The sequence below is a fragment of the Podarcis gaigeae genome, assembly GCF_964106915.1.
Source record: "Podarcis gaigeae genome assembly, chromosome: 9".
NCBI lineage: Eukaryota > Metazoa > Chordata > Lepidosauria > Squamata > Lacertidae > Podarcis > Podarcis gaigeae.
In genome coordinates this window covers 40263818-40281444 of record NC_139685.1, presented here as the reverse complement: position 1 = coordinate 40281444, position 17627 = coordinate 40263818, and the positions used below count along the sequence as shown (strand labels likewise).

The following is a 17627-nucleotide window of genomic DNA, read 5'->3' as shown; positions in this document are numbered from 1 at the left end:
AAACAGATTGTTCACATAGTTAACTAATTAATAGATGTAACACATGTAAGATAACCACCCCCTTTTTTGTTGTTGTTGCTTGTAGGGTTCCTGAACAGACTGAGTTGAAGCATGTGTGTAGTGGTTTTGAAAGACCTGAACTTAGAACTAACGTTAATATAAGAAACTGGTGTGGTCAGAGCAGTGGAGAAACTTGTAAAGGAGAAGAGAGAGGTGGTTTACCCACACAGAGAGAAGCAGGTATGTAAGCAAAAGTGACTCAAAACCAAATGCTATCCATAACTAGTTTTAGTAGTTTGCTTTTGATTCCGCTCCTATTTTCCTGTTGCACTTTGTCTTTAAGATAGAGCAGTGCTACAGTGTGATGAATCTTCTTTCTGGTTCTTTATCCCCTTTTGTGAATGAACATTCTCAGCCAAGGGGAAAGAATTGGGGAGTTAAAGCCAGCGATAAATACACTTGACAACCTTCAGTTCCTAACGTGGGCGGGGTGTGTGTGTGTGGTGGAGCTTATAGAGAAAGATGCCTGAATGCAAGTTCCAGCCTCATTGTTGAGTAGGAAGGTTTGGGTTCCTAAGGACATTTGGATGAATGTGCTTAGAAGCCTCTTCACGATTGGGAATGTGGATAAGGCAGGAACACAGGAAGGTCTCGGCATAGGAAGGTCTGATGTTGAGCCACCACAAATGGGGGAAAGTGTTCCTCTTGACATCATGTAGTATCAGTATGTATCTGTGAAGACTTCTGAAGCTCAGGCATAGAAAACATTTATAAATGGGTCCCATCATATTCTATCCACTTACCCACTTGGAATATATGCTAAACCTGTTCAGTAGTTTTCCTAGTTAACAAAATACAGAATGTATAAGAATGTTCAGTGTCTGGTCAATTGCATATATTTGCTAGCTAGGTGGAATAAGTTTGTGAGTCATAAACTTCTGTTACAATTTTTCCAAATTGCCTAGAAGGTTTCTATCAGTGGCCGAAGAAGAAGTGCCTGGAAAGGTTTTGCTCGGATTCAAGCTCAGACTGCGGAAGTTCTTCAGGAAGTGTTCGTGCCAGTCGAGGCAGCTGGGGGAGCTGGAGCAGCACTAGCAGTTCCGATGGCGACAAGAAGCCAATTATTCCTAGCAGGCACTTCCTTCCTTCTAGTAAGTGCTGTAAGAGTGTGTGCATTCTGCATTTCTTGAGGCATCAGAGTCTGAAAATTGCAAAAGAAGAAGAAGCTGCTGCTGCAATATCTCAATTATTACAGAATTATTTTAAGTAGAGTGTCTTTTAAAGCCTTAACTGGGCAACATTAAATTCATTTAGAAAAAAATATTTATATGCTGCCATATCACAGAAATATATCAAAGTGGTATATTTAATTCTCCATCTCCCTTTAAACCACTGTAGAATTATTGAATATGGGATTAAGTGAATATAAATGTATAGATTATATATTCAAATACACACAGCCAAAGAGAGAAAAGCCACATCACCTTACAAATTGCTTCTACCATGGCTTATGCTGTAGAAACCTAAAATTGCATTCAGCATTGGCAGTTAGTATGGGGTTTGTAAGGCAAATAAAGCAGACCAGCATAAATCTACAGCTTTTTTGCAGCCCTGTTTGTATCAACACAAATCTCTTCCTCCAATAATCTGCTTGGCATCAACATTGTCCTCATTTCAGCCCCAGGCAAATACTTTTTCTGGGCATTTGGGCCATGATGGGATATTTTTTACCATGCTTACATTTTTACTTACATTTATGTATTTTTACTTTTTTGTTGTTGTTATATATCAGTTCATGACTTTTTGTTGTGGAACTATACTAAAACTCTATACACCCCCAAAAGAAAGAATAAAATGCTTGATAAATATTTTGTTCATAGCTTCTGACCTGTTACAAGTTTGTACTTGATTATCTATGCAGTCCTAGTATGTAGAAAACTGTATTGTATTATTTTACCAAAATGTCATGTTCAGCTTTATTCTGTCATTTGCATAGGGGAAAGTATTTCATGCAGCGATTTTCCAGCTGAAACACCCATCTCTTTAAACCCATCTCACAACATCTGCAACACCAGGTAAATACTTTTAATAATCACATTCAGATGTGATTAGAAAATGAACTGGGGGGGGGGGAATACTACTAAAATAAATTTGTAATGCTCAGTAGTGTTTTGGCATTATATCTTATTTTATGCCAAACAGATGTGCTCTAATATATTTTAATTCTAATAGCTGGCAACTCTTCAATTGCTACCTTTATGTTGCTAATTGTATTAAATGACTATACCACTACCATACAAATGATGTGTGCAACACACACAGACCTCTATACATATATTTATTTTTGTATGAACCTGTTCAGTGTGTGTCTTTCTGTGTGTAGATAAATTGGGTTTGTTAATTGAAATGCATACAGATTTCCCACCCACCGCATGCATGCAGGAAATCTGTTTGACATACATGGCTTCTTTGTAGTAGGACAAGGATAGTTGATTTTTCTAAATATAAAATAATTTGTTCGCACTTGTCTTCAGCAGAGATGTGAATGGTGTCCCTCAGTATCCAGAAAACCTATGCCCCAACTTCCCTGACATAAGTGTAGATCCAGACAAAAATAAAGGTTAGTTAATCCAAGTGAAACTAGATAATTGGACAACTTCATTGGGTACAAACCCTTGTTTACTGGATGGTATGTAAATATTGCATTGTACACAATATAAATAAAATCAAAACTAAGGCACAAAGTGTTTTAAATACACAGAAGTGCACAAAAATGCTAAGTATTATTATAATGTTCCAATTTGTTGTGTTCCTTGGACCTGGAAATGTGATTATTAAAAAGCATAGTTAGTTTGAACTAAGCCAGTTTAAGTAATTATGCTTTCAAGTTGGCTTGTTCTGAAACTTAACCATAGTTAATGTGAAAACCACACTTGTATCAGACTGTACAACATGACAAGCCAAACTTAACCAAAAGATTTTGATTCCTTCCTCCTGGCTATATGGGAGAGGGGAAGAGAAAGTGCAAGGCTCACTGCATTTCACTCTTGCTTGTGCAGATTGTGCAAATGCAGCTGGAAAAGGCAGAATTGAATTGCTTGGTGGTGCTAATGCTTGACAGTTTGTTAATTTAGAGGTCATGATTTCAACTCTACTTGTCCTCCCAGGTCTTTATCCAGGGGGGGACCTGTGGCCGCCTCAACCTGTGTGCCTGCCAAATAGCGTGAACTACAACCTTGAGAACATCCCATGCATGATCCAGGAAAACCCTTCATTACACAATGGGCAAGTTTCTTTCCCTCACCCCTCCTGTTACACATTTTACTAAAACAATGGTATCATTTTGTAAACTGCTTATACATGGGTATTTTGTTTTTGTTCCTGAAATGCTAAGTTTCGCTTTGTCTTTTAGTAGCTTCATTGATTGGAATGCCTCCTGTGATGGTCAGTTTACCAGCGTGTACTGCCCAGTGGAAGTGAATGAATACAATGCTTTTCCAGAAGGTAAATCTCCTACCAAACCATGAGTAGTTTAGAAACCGGCACTTGTCCTTTCCCATCAGGTGCTCAGGGTTCTGGTGAACAGCTCCCAGATATCAAAGGAGAGCTTCCCTGTCTCATCTTAGCTCTTGTGAACACCTTGCCATCTCCCCACTGCCCCATATGACTCCCAGCTCATTGCACTGTAACTATAGTGCTCAAGTCCACCTTGGACATCTGTTGGGAGATGATGTTTGTGGTCCAGTAAGGTAAAGGTAAAGGGACCCCTGACCATTAGGTCCAGTTGTGACCGACTCTGGGGTTGCGGTGCTCATCTCACTTTATTGGCTGAGGGAGCCAGCGTACAGCTTCCAGGTCATGTGGCCAGCATGACTAAGCCGCTTCTGGCGAACCAGAGCAGCGCATGGAAACACCGCTTACCTTCCCGCCAGAACGGTACCTATTTATCTACTTGCACTTTGACGTGCTTTCGAACTGCGAGGTTGGAAGGAGCAGGGACCGAGCAACAGTAGCTCACCCCGTCGTGGGGATTCGAACCGCTGGCCTTCTGATTGGCAAGTCCTAGGCTCTGTGGTTTAACCCACAGCGCTACCTGTGTCCCTTTTGTGGTCCAGTAGGCCTATCTATATTCTTCCTCAGCACAGCCTGTATCTTCCTTTTCCCACCCTACCTCTCAGTGATCTACAAACACACACACACACACACACACACACACACACACACATACAGCAGGCTAATAGGATCCAACTGCTGCAATAATTAAGAAAAATGTAGAACCACCCTACAGTATTAAGTTAATTGTTGGTTGACAAATCTGCCCTTTCTCCCAAACTATAGAAAATATGAACTATCATAATGGCTTCCCATGCACTGCGGAAGTTCAGAGTACAGCCTTCATTGATCACAGCTGCCAATCTACTTGGAGCACCCCACCTAATATCCCTCCAACTTGGGAGCCAAGCAATTATGTCAATTCAACAGTGAGTATAAGGGGTGTTATATTACTAAGATATAGTAACGTAGTAGCCATCTAGTTATAGGTGACTGTCCCTTACATCCTCTTGTTGATCATTTCAACTTGCTAGGCACATAAGTATGGGATTCTTTTAAATAAAAAAGCGAGATGGGGTGGGGGAAAGGGGACCTGATGAAATGGCAGAGGAAACAGAAGTATAGTCAGGAAATTGCCAGCATGATTTTTTTTGTTTTGTTTTGGAATATTCTTTTGTTCCTGTTGTAGGCTGATCAGTTTAATGCTATTTTTTCCAGAGTTTATGCTGGATCTGAATACTGAAGGAGGGCCAAAAAAGCAACACTGAATTGTTGCTCATTTATTTCCGGAGTGGAACAGAGCATTCTGTGCTTCAGATTTTTTGGTTTAGGTAGTGCTCTCATTTAGAAGTTTTTTAAAACTCTGATAAAGCGAATGGTGCTGGTGAGACGATTCAGAGCAGATCTGGAAAGTTCTCCAGTTTTGGCAGGACACCTGTACTCAGACTTGTTCCTGGCCCTGCTGCTTCCCTTGCATTGCTTATGATAACTTGGGGTTTGTCAGTAATCACCTTAAGAGGGTGTGTTTTTCCACTGACTGAAGGAGTGAAGTGATGGGTGAGAAAACAGGCAATATCACACTGTTGTCTTGCTTTCTAAGACCCACCATTCCTGTGTCTGGCCTTACTGTTGTTTGTCCACACAAACGACACATTTTAAGCCATTTAAGTAAGTGCCATGCAGGAAACAATTTTAAGAGTGCATGTTGTTAAATATTTGCTCTTAAGCAAATTAAATAAGTTTTGCAGGGGTGTTGAATCTCTTTATCTCCCGAGCTGCTTTTCCAAACATTATCTGTTGAGTTCTTTGTTTCTAAATGTGTATGTTTTATGGCACACCCAGTTCATGAAAACTTTTCTCTTCACGAAGCTTTTGGATGATTGACATTCTATGGCCTTTTAAATGTGTCTTTAGGAAAGGGGTTAATGGTTTGATTTGCTTTTGCTTTAATGCATTTTGTGAGCCACCCTGTGATTTTGGGTGAAGGGCAGTATACAAATTTAATATAGTGGTAATGATGACGATGTTTTGTGTTGCCTGTTTTTTCTCTCTTCCAGTCCTACCTCTCAAGCACCAGGAGTTTGTCACCCATGTCTGGACTCTTTGGTTCCATTTGGGCCCCTCAGAGTGACATCTATGAAAGCTGTTGCCCAGTCAGTGCCACCGCCCAGCATTCAGCCCAGGTGGAAAACCAGGCAGTTCTTTGCAAGCAGGAATGCTACCCGAGATTTAACCCATTCCGTGCCTATATGAACTTGGACATATGGACATCAGCAGCCAACCGGAATGCAAATTTCCCTCTTTCTAGGGAGTCGGGTTACTGTGGAAACATGTGAAAAGGAATTTTATTTTTAAAATGTGAAATAAAAGATGCTTTCAGTTTTGATTACTAGAATAAGCTGGTTGTTGAACTAGACTTCAATGTTGGTGGATATTTTGGCACTTTTGTATGGAAAATAAAACTTTTTTTTACTGAGGTTTCTGGATTTTCCGCTTTCTTTTTATTGTTGTTTATTATACTTACTAATTGCACTTTTTGTGAAAGTAACTCAGAGCAACTTACGACAATAACAGCATATTAATTAAAGCAATCATAAAACAAAACAGATAAATCTATGAAAATAATATTTTAAGAAATGGAACAACAGCAGCTCCCCCCCAAAAAACCCAACCACTGATAACTCTCAAATAATAAAGCCAAGCTAAATAAAAGAGCAACCTGGCAGCCTAGAATCATAGAAATTGGAGTTGGAAGGGGACACCAAGGGTCATCTAGTTCTCCTCTTTCCCCAAGGAGCAGGACTAGGATCTAATAGAATTAAGTTACAAGAAGGCAAATTTGAGTTAAATCTTAAGATATGCTTGACAGAACAGTTTGACAATGGAAAAATGTGGGTTCTCACTGCTAGAAGACTTCAGGCTGAGTACGAACAGTTGCCTGTTGGCAGATGATCCAGATTTTCCTGCATTAAGATGGACTACATGGCCCTACAAAGTCCCCGAAGAGCTCCATAATTCCATGATGAGAAGATTGCCCCAGTATATGTTGTTTTCTTTTTCCTTAAATTCACTCTCCATTTGCCTATTGTTGGTTTAAAAGTTGTGCTAAGTGAATGTTTAATCAGCGCAAGGATTTCTGCTTGGGCAACAGTCATCCTCTCATTCCCCTGTGTACCCCCATAATCTAGGGATTTCCTCAACCCTCTGGAGCAGATTTGGGGAGGGTGCAGAGTACCTGTGGGAAGAGGAATGGGGGGAAAGCCCCATTGTACAAGCAGACGTCCTTGCACAGATGCGCAACATTAATTGAATAGCCATCCAATTCCTTTGAGGAAAGGTAAAAGGAGCTGGAAATACTTAGTATTTTGATAAGAAATTACGTGATAGCAGAGTAGAATACAGATCAACCAAATGACAAGAAAGGGAATTTCAGCTAAACAGTGCAGAAGAACTTCCCGACTGTATAAGTGACCCTGTTCAAAGGAATCACTGTCTAGGTTTGTTTGTTTTCAACCACTAGATCAGGAACTGTCATACATTTTGTAATTAATTGTGCAGTGTTTACTAGCAGGAAGTAGCAAATTTGCTAAGGGTTTTGAGAGCTCTGCATTCTTTCTGTTTATAGGAACTCTTTCTGAAAGCAGTATGTCGAGAAACTAGTTTTGCAACCACCGTTAGTCACAATACTCTGTTGTTATTATAGAACTGTCTTGGCATTGTCATCCTAAATCGAAGTCTTCAAATATCTGAATGGCGGCCACACAGAAGATGGTGCATACTTGTTCCATCGCTCCAGAAGTGCAAGTCCAGAACTGATGGGAGAAGACACTTCCTAATGGTAAGAGTTGTTGAACAAAAGAACAGTCTCCCTTGGAGATGGACTCTTCTTCACTGGAGATATTTTAAGCAAAGGCTGGGCACTCAGGTGTCAAGAGATGCTATAGCTGCATCTTGTGTAGATCCTACATGGAACAGAGAGTTGGACTAGATGACTTCTTAGACCTCTTCCTTTCCAATTTGAAATACTATGATAGAATGCCAGAAACCCAGACTGGTAACAACAGGAAAAGAGAGTAAGTTGCTCAGCAGCAAAAAGCAGGCTTTGCATGCAGAGGGCCCAAAATTTAGTCCCATTTCCTGGCACCTTCAGTTGGAATGATGATCTCAGCAGTCCTGCAAAAGGCTGCCTGAGGCAGAGGCATAGCAAGCCCTGGTGGTACCTGGTGCAGAATTTTTTTTGTCATTCCCCCCCCCCCCCGCCCACATTGACAGCTCGGGGTTGGGAGTTGCAGGTGGGCACCGAATGTTCACCCCCCTTCCTATGCCTCTGCACCCCCACCCCCGCGACTCCCAAGTACCCCGAGCCATCGGAAGGGGGGGAGCTTTGCGGGGGCGCTGGCAAAGCTGCGTCCTCTCGGGAGCCACGGCTCCTGTCCATCCCCCTCCCACCTGGCTTGCTGTAAAGTGGCAAAGTGGGAGCCACTTACAGGGAGGCTGGGAGCGGGGCGCCCGTCTTGCTGTAAGTGGCTCCTGGCAGCGGCGGAGGGATCCCACTGCTGTCCGTACAGAGCTCCAGCAGCGCTGGTGGCAAACTGCTATGTGCAGTGCATGTGCAGCATCGTTGCGTACAGCACAAGCATGTGACACTGCGCATACGTTGTACGTAGCGGTTTGCCGCCGGCGCCGCTCAAACGCCGTACGGATGGTGGTGGGATCCTTTGCTTGCGGCTGCAGTCACGAACGGAGGGTCCTCCACATGCGGCTGTGGCAGCACGATGGTTGTTTGGGCCAGGGCAGCAGGGCAAGCACCCTGCGGGGTGCCTTGTCACCCTCCCAAACATGGAACCTGGGGTGTCCCGCCCCGTACCTTGCGACGCCACTGGCCTGAGGGTCTGGGGAGTCAACAACCAGTGCAGAACTAATTCTTGGGTTCTGTATGAGGCAGTTTTATATGTTTTAACTTTTGCTCATTAGCTTTCACAGGTGTGTGGGTGTGTGAACTTTATGGATGTGGCCATTGTGGACACAGCTGTTAAGATCAGAGACAAGAATTGGTAGCCCAGAAAATGGTACCAAAATAGATGTGAGTTCAGCTGCTAGATTGCAAGGGATTTTAAATTAGTCCTTCCAAAGTTTTCTTCTAAAATACATTTAAAATATATGTTAGCCTCAAAACTTCTTTTTATGCAATAAATCCCATTTTGCAACCCAAACTGATTCACACTAGAGAATACACACACAAACACAGCTTTACTTTTTTAAAGACTGCAATCCTATACACACTTACTCTGGGAGTAAGTGCTACTGAATTTACTCGATTTCTAGTGGACCGTACACAGGCATACATAGGATTGCATTGTAACCAAGGCTGTGGTCCTATGCACATTTACTCAGGTGTAAGTCTTGATGAAGAACGCAGGGTTTACTTCTGGGTAATGTGGAGGATTGGGCTATATACCGGTAAATAAACAACCTTTCCTTCAATAAAGTTCATGGGACTTTCCAAGTGAGTGAATACAGAATGAATATTGCAGGTTAAGTTGAATTAAAACCATACCCAGCCTTTCCCATTTTCTACTTCAAACATCCAAGCAGCAGACATAATGGTTGTGTCTGTAGGTTCCAAAAGAGAACACAACCTCTTGAGTGACTGTGCTTATTTTAAGAATCTGGAAGTTGAATGTTTCCTGTTACCCATTTCAATAATTTTAAGTCCCTTAAGGCATCTGGTTTTGCTTCCTTGAATAATTTTCTGACCTGAAAAGAATAGATGAAATACATATAAAAGCCAATCAAAGTTTCAAATTCATAACAGAGAATGTGTGTGCATTACAGTGGTACCTTGGGTTACATACACTTCAGGTTACAGACTCTGCTAACCCAGAAATAGTACCTTGGGTTACGAACTTTGCTTCAGGATGAGAACAAAAATCGTGCTCTGGCGGTGCAGCAGCAGCAGGAGGCCCCATTAGCTAAAGTGGTGCTTCAGGTTAAGAACAGTTTCAGGTTAAGAACAGACCCCCCCAGAACGAATTAAGTACTTATCCCAAGGTACCACTGTATATGGAATTAGGTCCTTTAATGTAGTGCTTCATTGTTCTTTAAAACATGTGTAGCTCAAGAAGGGCTACTTTTTATGTCTGAATCTGTTATTAGCAAAACAGTGTTTCCAAAACTAAGTACTTTATTATTAACTTTCATTAACAAGATCTATATACTTCTTAGTTATAATAAAATATGGTTGAGTAGGCACATATGGGGTAAAGCAATCATGCAAGTCAAGAAGTCCCAAGTAAAGGAAATTAGAGGAAGCTGCTCACTAGTGTCCTAGTTTTAGGTAAATAGTACTGATGGTCCAGTTGTATATTTGAAATGGAAGTTTTCCCTTTTTGCTTTAAAATCTGTTAAAACTACACTTATATACCAGATTTTCCTGAATATTGTATTTCTGCTCCTTTTTATTATTTAAGTGATAACTTTTTTATATAACAAAGGTAATTCTAGATATTTGAGATAATATGGAACCACAAACTGGTTCTGTTTTGTCATTGAAATTTGTAGCTGAAGCAGAAGTGGCTTCTTAACACATCCACACTTGCCTCTGTGGAAACAGGAAGCCTGCTGTCATTTCCCAAAACACAGACTGCAACCCCTTCCCAAACCCCACACTTTAGCTTTCTTTTTCTAGAAACAATGTCGTTATGCAGGAACTAAAGTTTGCAAGTGACGCTAATGGGAACTTGAATACATTTATTTACAGAATGTTCCATATTTACAGGCCTGGTTCTGCATCTGTCCTCCTTGCCTGAACTGCATTTGGGAACTGCATTGAGGGAAAACAGTGTTGCGTACCTATACCTCACCTCTTATATATCCAAATGATCACTGGGCTCTACAGGGAAGGTCAATTCCACACGATGTAAGAATTGGGTCTTTAGTGTCGTGGCACTAAACCTCTGCCTTCACAGAGGTTCCTCACTCCTCTTCTAGACCTTCTATAAAGCAAAACAAAAACCCACAAACACAGACTCTCTATAGTTAATGTATTATTTCCATATAGTTGACCACTCTTAGTAACTCTCAATGAATCAGATGGTTTTAAAGCTCCTTAAGACGTGTCTAGCAAGGAAGTAAAAGAGCAATTTTTAAAAGTGATCATCAAGGCAGATGGGACGGGTATGCTTCAGTAGATTTCAAAGTTTCTGTTCCTCTATATTGGCCAGTCTAATGTTGGTTGTCATGCATAGTGACTCAGAGCTGCGGAAGAGAATGCACATCGGTTTGCACCAAGTGATGCAGCTAGTCTGTTCAACAAGGTGGAGATAAGCTTAGGTGTAACAATGGACTTTGCAGCAAAACTTCCTTTTTCTCTCCTGTCCTCTCCAGCCTTCCATACATGCTGGAGCAGATTAAGGGTGTGGGGAGGGATAGGAAACTGAAGTTCTGTTCCACCATATTGAACATATGACACATTGGCTATAACCTATAGCCACACAAAAATGGTAAGCAAAGCTCTTTACCCATGAATATTATCTCCCCCACCTTTTTACATCTGAAATATGGCCTATTGTAAGTGATAGGTTAAGGAAAACCATTTGTTCTGAGTTAACAGAGGCTCTTTCTAAGTTGCTCATATACAGAAAAGAGCTGGAGTAGTACAATGCTTAGTGTCCAACTTGCACCAAGGAGACCTGCTCCAGACCCCAATCAGCCATGAAGCTCACTGGGCGACGCTGGGCACAGACATAGTCTCACAGCCTAACCTTTACCCCACATGTGAGCATGGAAAGGGGATGCTTCATTTCACTTTGAGCTCCTTGAGGAGGAATGGGTTAAAATGGTGAAATAGTGTGCCACACCATGTTTCTCTCAACTGTATTTACAAAGGAGGGGAAAGGGTGTTAGATTCAGTCATCATTCATGCCCAGAACAAACATACAGGAAATTAATTGATTACAGAAGTTCTTCTGTTTACAGTCCTAGAAAGAAGAATCTCAATTATGAGCAAAAGTATATTGTGGGGGGGGGGGGGGGATTGCTACTGCCAATAGCAGGAAGTTAAAGCATAGCTTCTTAGAACTGGGTAATAGATTAAAACATAAATCGTATTTGTAGAAAATACCTTACCTGGAAACTGGTCTCTCTGACAAAAGTTTTGCAGTCTCCACAGAATCAAAATGTGCAAAATAATCTGTTCTTGCATGGTTACTTTTACTGTATTTTACACATGTGGAAACTTGTTAAGGCTATAAAACAGCAAGTTGGCATAAAAAATGCGAAAACCCAAAACTGCACTCTGGCTCCCACCAGATCATGAGAATGAACGAAACTGGTGACATCTCTTCATTGTCATTCTACATTCCACAGCAATAATTCATTTAATAGTTTGTTGTTGCAATCTCTGTGCTTTATAGACGTAACATAAGCTAGCCTATTTTAAGAAGAAATTCCCACAGCTGAATGAATACATGTCTGTTTTGTGCACTTCAGGGGAAGTAACAGCAAAGCATGTGTCAATTAAAAATACTTTCAGCTGTTTGCTCTATCCTAAAGACCCCCTAAAAGGGACGCATGTGGTCTAAACCACAGAGCCTAGGGCTTGCCGATCAGAAGGTCGGCGATTCGAATCCCCACGACAGGGTGAGTTCCCGTTGCTCGGTCCCTGCTCCTGTCCACCTAGCAGTTCGAAAGCACGTCAAAGTGCAAGTAGATAAATAGGTACCGCTCTGGCGGGAAGGTCAATGGTATTGTCGTGCGCTGCTCTGGTTCGCCAGAAGTGGTTTAGTCATGCTGGCCACATGACCCAGAAGCTGTCTGTGGACAAACGCTGGCTCCCTCAGCCTATAGAGTGAGATGAGCACCACAACCCCAGAGTCGTCTGTGACTAAACTGTCAGGGGTACCTTTACCTAAAGACCCCCTTGCTTAATTTGTGGCATATCAATTATTTTCCCTGCCAGCTAGTGTGTACTCCTAAATTTGAGGGACGTATTCCAGGAGACAATATCTCTTGCTTAGAAGAGTGAAACCTGTAGCCTTTCAAATATTTGTGGACTCCCCATCAGCCCCAGCCAGTATGACCAATGGTCAGGAATGGTGAGAACTGGGAGCCCAATGCCATCAATCTTATATCCATGGCTCTGCCCATTGCTGTTTACCTACCTGTTTTAGACAAAAGTCTATTTTGAAATGATGACGGTTTTTATTTTACATACATAGTATCTCACAGAAGTGGTTTTCCAAACGAGGTTTACATAGAATTTAACAAGTGTTTTCTTTAGCAAACATTAAAGAGGATACACACAGTGCTGGATTTACCGTACATATAAGCTAAACAAGCTATAGCTTAGGGCCCCACTCTCTTGGGGGCCCCCAAAAAAATTAAAGAAAAAAATCTGGATGTACATTTCCAAAATATAAGATAAAAAACACATAAGATAAAACCTGCATACAGCAACAGTGTTTTGTGTTGTCTTGGCTCCTATTTGTTATGTGGAAATGACTTTAGATACCTATTAGGTCCATAAATTACCATATAGCATATATTCAACATGAAAAACAGTGACAATTTGTTGTTGACAAAGGACAGCTGGACATATAAAGGGCCCCATTACCTTCAGTAGCTTGTGCCTCATCAAACCTAAATCCAGCCCTGGATACATATAAATACAATTACAACTATTTCACTAGCACTTATAAAATCCTGGGACTTTCCTTGAGAGCTGAAACGGTGTGGGTGAATGAAGGAGATCGTAAGACTTTTAGGCCAATCTAAACACTTGACCCTTCACAAGCACAGTTGTTTCACACTGGCATTCCACTTGGAAATTCTGCTTGGAAATTCCAAGGAAGAATTTGGCAGAGAAAAACATAAACTTAGTAAAGGCATTTAGCAGCTGAGCAGCTTACTGCCAGATGAATAACCATATACTAGCTAGAAGAAAAATACAATTCCTTCCATGGAATGGAGAGGGAAATGGGTGGGCTGATGGGCTCTGGGTGTGTCTGAGAACAAGAGTAAATTGGGATCTGTATTTGCATATTCAGAAATGGCGCAAATTGCTTCAGAACTGAAGAATGGCCTTTAACAAGACTAGTTTTGAACACGTTGGGTTTGGGTTTGAGATGTGCTAACAAAACACAAAAAAAACTTTAGATGTGATCCTGTTTGTGAACTAGCCATAGCCTGCAGGCTTCCCCTGCCTGCTCTGGCAGATTGAGTAGACAAGACGAATGGTGGTTTCAACAGTCAAGAAGGCGGTTTCTGCAAATGCTGTAGGGGTGGGGTGGGGTGGGGTGCTGATGGGACTCATCAACCTGGGAAGGTAGCCCATCTAGGAGAAAGAAAATTCTGATCCATGCAGGCTCCACTGCATGCCTATCAATATCAATAAAGATATATACAGTAGATATATATAGTTTTAATTCTATCAGTGTCTGATTAAAACAACTTTTTAGCTGTTCTCATTTTATATGTAAGCTGCCTTGCATCTCTTTCAGGGGAAAAGTGGGATATAAATAAATACTATAATAACAATAACCTGAAGGGAGCATCTCCACCCCCATCATTCAGGCTGGACACTAAGGTTTCCTCATTGTGAGAGTAAAGTTACAGGGAACTAGGCAGAGGGACTTCTCAGTGGTGGCACCCTCCCATCAGCTGTCATAGATAAATAACTATACAACATTTAGAAAATATCTGAAGGCAGCCCTGTATCAGGAGGTTTTTTAATGTTTGATGTTTTATTATGATGGGCAGTGTGGTGCTGGCGCTGGTGTTATTTCTGCTGTTTATTGTCTTCCAATGAGAGCAGTTGCTTCTGCTACCACTTTTGCTTGCCCTTCCATTTTGGGGACTTGTGGTTGAAAGCTTCGTGTGGTGTCTGCTTGACAGGTGCATTGTCCAGCCAATACCACTTGCATCATACAGTGCGGGGGAAAGAAGAAGCCCTTGGCAGAAGATCAGGGCTTGCATGGGACCGATAATCTGCTGATGAGACGGATATATTTAACTTAGCCACTGATGACACTAACAGGAAACCACAGGCATGAACATGATGGGAGAGCCTGAAGAACACCGTCCATGAGGAAGTAAAACAAAGGTTTTTTTTAAAAAGCTGTTGCATAATTTCTGAATCAGAGGTTGCCAGATTTTTTGTAGGCACCTTTCAGTTTTGAGAATATGCCACAGGCAGCAGTCACAAAATGGCTCCCATATCTGAAAGAACAGAAAGGGAGACAGAACCAGAAAATGATGTAGTCATGCACCCCATCAGTGTGGGAAACACACACCTGCATCACTTGCTTTGCACCTTCACTCTTGTTCAGAACAGATGGTGTACACGTGTCCTGGCATTCAGAAAAGGTGAATGCCTCTTCTCTTTAAAGATGTGAACATGTTTGATAGGTGTTCAGTCTAGAAGAGGCTGAGCCAGTACAAACAGGTACTGAGCATGAAGTGAAATCTCTCATACACGGTGGATTTCTAGGGAAGAAGTACTGGGGGCCTACTGTTGCCTCTGGGTTCCACACTGCTGACCCCTGTGATCTAAAGGGCATGCTGCTGATCTCTTGTGTCCTCGTTTACTTGGATTCCTGTGTTGTTCTACTGAACCTGTTGTATAGGTTTGCTGACACTACAAAATTCTTTAGATGACTTCAGTATTGCAGGAGAACATACAAAGTGGCTTGCTTCTCTGTGCACTGGCTTTGCTGAAAATAACATAAAAACAACAGCTAGCAGAGGGGCACCTGTAGGTGAGAACTATTAAACACAATTTGCTCCTGTTGTACGGATTTAAGAGAAGGGGACTTTTAGGCTCTTAAAAAGAACTCCCTGGTCAACCAGCTCCAGGCAACGGACGATGTGCCTGTTCCAATGGTAAAAGCTTTCCTTGAATTGGCTGGAAAATGTCCAATATTTGCTTCCAACTAAAGACTGGAGGACTGGATGTTCTCCTTTGCTGAACATGTCAAGTGCAGTTGAAGTGAACAGCCAGTGACTGTTGTCTCCTAGGGTCTGCCAGATGTCCCAATGGGGAGCCCACACACAGGACCTGAGTGCAAGAGCACTCTCCCCACCTGCGATTCCCAGTAACTGGTATTCAAGAGCAGTGGAGGAGGAACCTAGTAATCATGGTTAAAAGTGACTGATGAGATCAACTTAAAATGGTCGCCCTTTTTTTTAAAAAAAGGTGTAAAAATTCACTGGAGAAGTAGGCAAAGATTCTTCATGTCTTGAGCAGCTCTCCACCTTCCAGGCTTGCTGTCCAGGACTGGTCCAAGACATTTTGCTGCCTGAGGCAAAGGACAAGATGACACCTCTCCCTGTTCTACATGCCACACCAGGAAAGGGAACAGAACTCCGTCCTCAAAGCAGGATGCTGTTTTTTTATCATCGCTTGCCCTGTAACTTCCTGCTGAATTCCTGTTAACTTTTCATACTGCAAATGTTGTGTCTTGTGTCGCTGTTTATGTTCTGCTTTGGTTGTGCTATAGCACAAGTGTTCCCTTGTAGATGGGCAAAATTTGCAGAACTGATCAAGCTGATTGATATGTCAATGGCCACTAATGCATTATTGTTGTGTCAATAACATATCAAAAAATATATCCCCACCCCCATCCCACCAAGAACTCTGCTCCAGTCTGGAGGGATCCTAACTCTTTTTAATGTGCTGGGTGGGTGAGGGATGCACGAGGTGGGCTCCATTTTAGGCAGTAAAGTGTTTGGGGCAGCACTTCCTCCATCAAGACCTAGAAACCCATAACCAAAGCGTGCATGTAAAGCACCCAGCTCTCCCCAAAGGATCCTGGGAATTGTAGTTCAGCCTCCCCAGAGCACTCTTAACAAAGTAGGCTTGAGATTCCTGTATTGCAGGGGGTTGGACTGGAGTAGTCCTTGAGCTCCTTCCAGCGCTAAGATTCTATGATTCTACATTTCCCAGGATTCTTTGGGTAAGCCAGAGGCTTTAAATGTATGGTGCGGCTGCTGAGACCTAAGGCTGCCTTCAATATAAGTTCATTTAATATGGTGCGTTCACGTGAGAGCAGCCCTCATCCCCCTTCGTCGCCCCTCACGCCCAGAAACTTCAAGCTTCCCTTCTGCACTATGTGCTCCCGGTGCTGCCACTCCCTGTGCTGCGGAAGTAACGGGCTTACTGCCCCGGGGTAAGAAGCCCGCCACAAGCGACTCCGGAGGCGAGCGGCCCGCGCGGTGGCCTCCGGCTAACTCAGCAGCGGGGAAAGGCCGGAGGGTCCCTCCGCCCGCCGGGAGGTCTCGCGCTTCAGGGCCCGGGGGCGTCTGTTCGCCCCCGCCCCCGGGGCGACTCCGGCACCTGAAGCCTGGTGGCAACGTCTGCACCGGATCGTCCCCCGCCGGCGAATCGCCCGCTGCCCGCCCGCCCGCCGCGCTCCTCCCCTTCTGGCTTCGTCCTCCCCCGCGTCGGCAAGGCAAACCCTCGGAGGCCCGCCAGGCACTTCCCCTCCGGGAATTCCAGTCGCGGAGAGGCGGCGGAAGGAGCCGGGAGCGCGTCGAAGAGGCGCCTATTACTCTTGCAGGACGAAACGGATTTTGCGCACCTGAGGAGCTCCAACCCCTTGGAAGAGACTCTGCACGCGCTGCCGGTGGGTATTGTGTTTTTCTAGTGTTTTTATGTGTTTTCTTCTTGCTGCGGCTCGACTCTTTCGAAGCAAGCCCACACCCTCCTGCTCACAAGTCCGTCCCGCTGACTTCCATGGCATTTACTCCTAGGTAAAAAGTATAGGATTGCAGCTTAAGCAGATGGTTGCGCTGCTGCGGACAGGGCAGTTCTTTCCATGTTTACGCTGGAAAAAAAGTTCATGGAGTTTGTTTCTGAGGAAACGTGCTGCGCTGCTTAATTTTTGTTTTTCCACTTTCCTTCCCTCTGTAATGGGGATGCAAAAGCAGCTGCATTATCTTTGACATGCATTGCATGGCAATGCTCATTTGAAAGCCCTTTCCCGCTCTCTCTCCCACTTTAATCACACGTTTACAAATAGGTCTGAAAGTGAAACGATCCACAGGTATTTGTGTGTGAAAAAATGGTCATAAGGACT

The 17627-nt window shown here is 43.0% G+C and overlaps 2 protein-coding genes across 18 annotated transcripts in view; both read left to right on the top strand.

Annotated features, from left to right (window-relative positions):
* The window catches only part of TMEM131L (transmembrane 131 like), a 68240-nt gene extending 62211 nt beyond the window's left edge, over positions 1 to 6029 (top strand). For 4 of the 16 annotated variants that reach the window (XM_083755320.1, XM_083755316.1, XM_083755305.1 and 1 more), the window contains 8 exons: positions 86 to 240; positions 966 to 1151; positions 1997 to 2075; positions 2535 to 2620; positions 3168 to 3285; positions 3413 to 3504; positions 4339 to 4481; positions 5610 to 6029. In XM_083755320.1, the coding sequence (XP_083611446.1) occupies positions 86 to 240; positions 966 to 1151; positions 1997 to 2075; positions 2535 to 2620; positions 3168 to 3285; positions 3413 to 3504; positions 4339 to 4481; positions 5610 to 5888 (1138 nt within the window). In that variant the 3' untranslated portion in view covers positions 5889 to 6029. The remainder of the gene's footprint in view (positions 1 to 85; positions 241 to 965; positions 1152 to 1996; positions 2076 to 2534; positions 2621 to 3167; positions 3286 to 3412; positions 3505 to 4338; positions 4482 to 5609) is intronic. The other 12 variants (XM_083755319.1, XM_083755315.1, XM_083755309.1 and 9 more) reach the window with 3 other exon arrangements.
* Positions 6030 to 16489: 10460 nt separating this feature from the next.
* TLR2 (toll like receptor 2) overlaps positions 16490 to 17627 on the top strand; it is a 102102-nt gene continuing 100964 nt past the window's right edge. Inside the window, exon 1 of one of the 2 annotated variants that reach the window (XM_083755652.1) lies at positions 16490 to 17174. The gene's annotated coding sequence lies outside the window, so the exon portion shown is untranslated. The remainder of the gene's footprint in view (positions 17175 to 17627) is intronic. The other variant, XR_014568064.1, reaches the window with a different exon arrangement.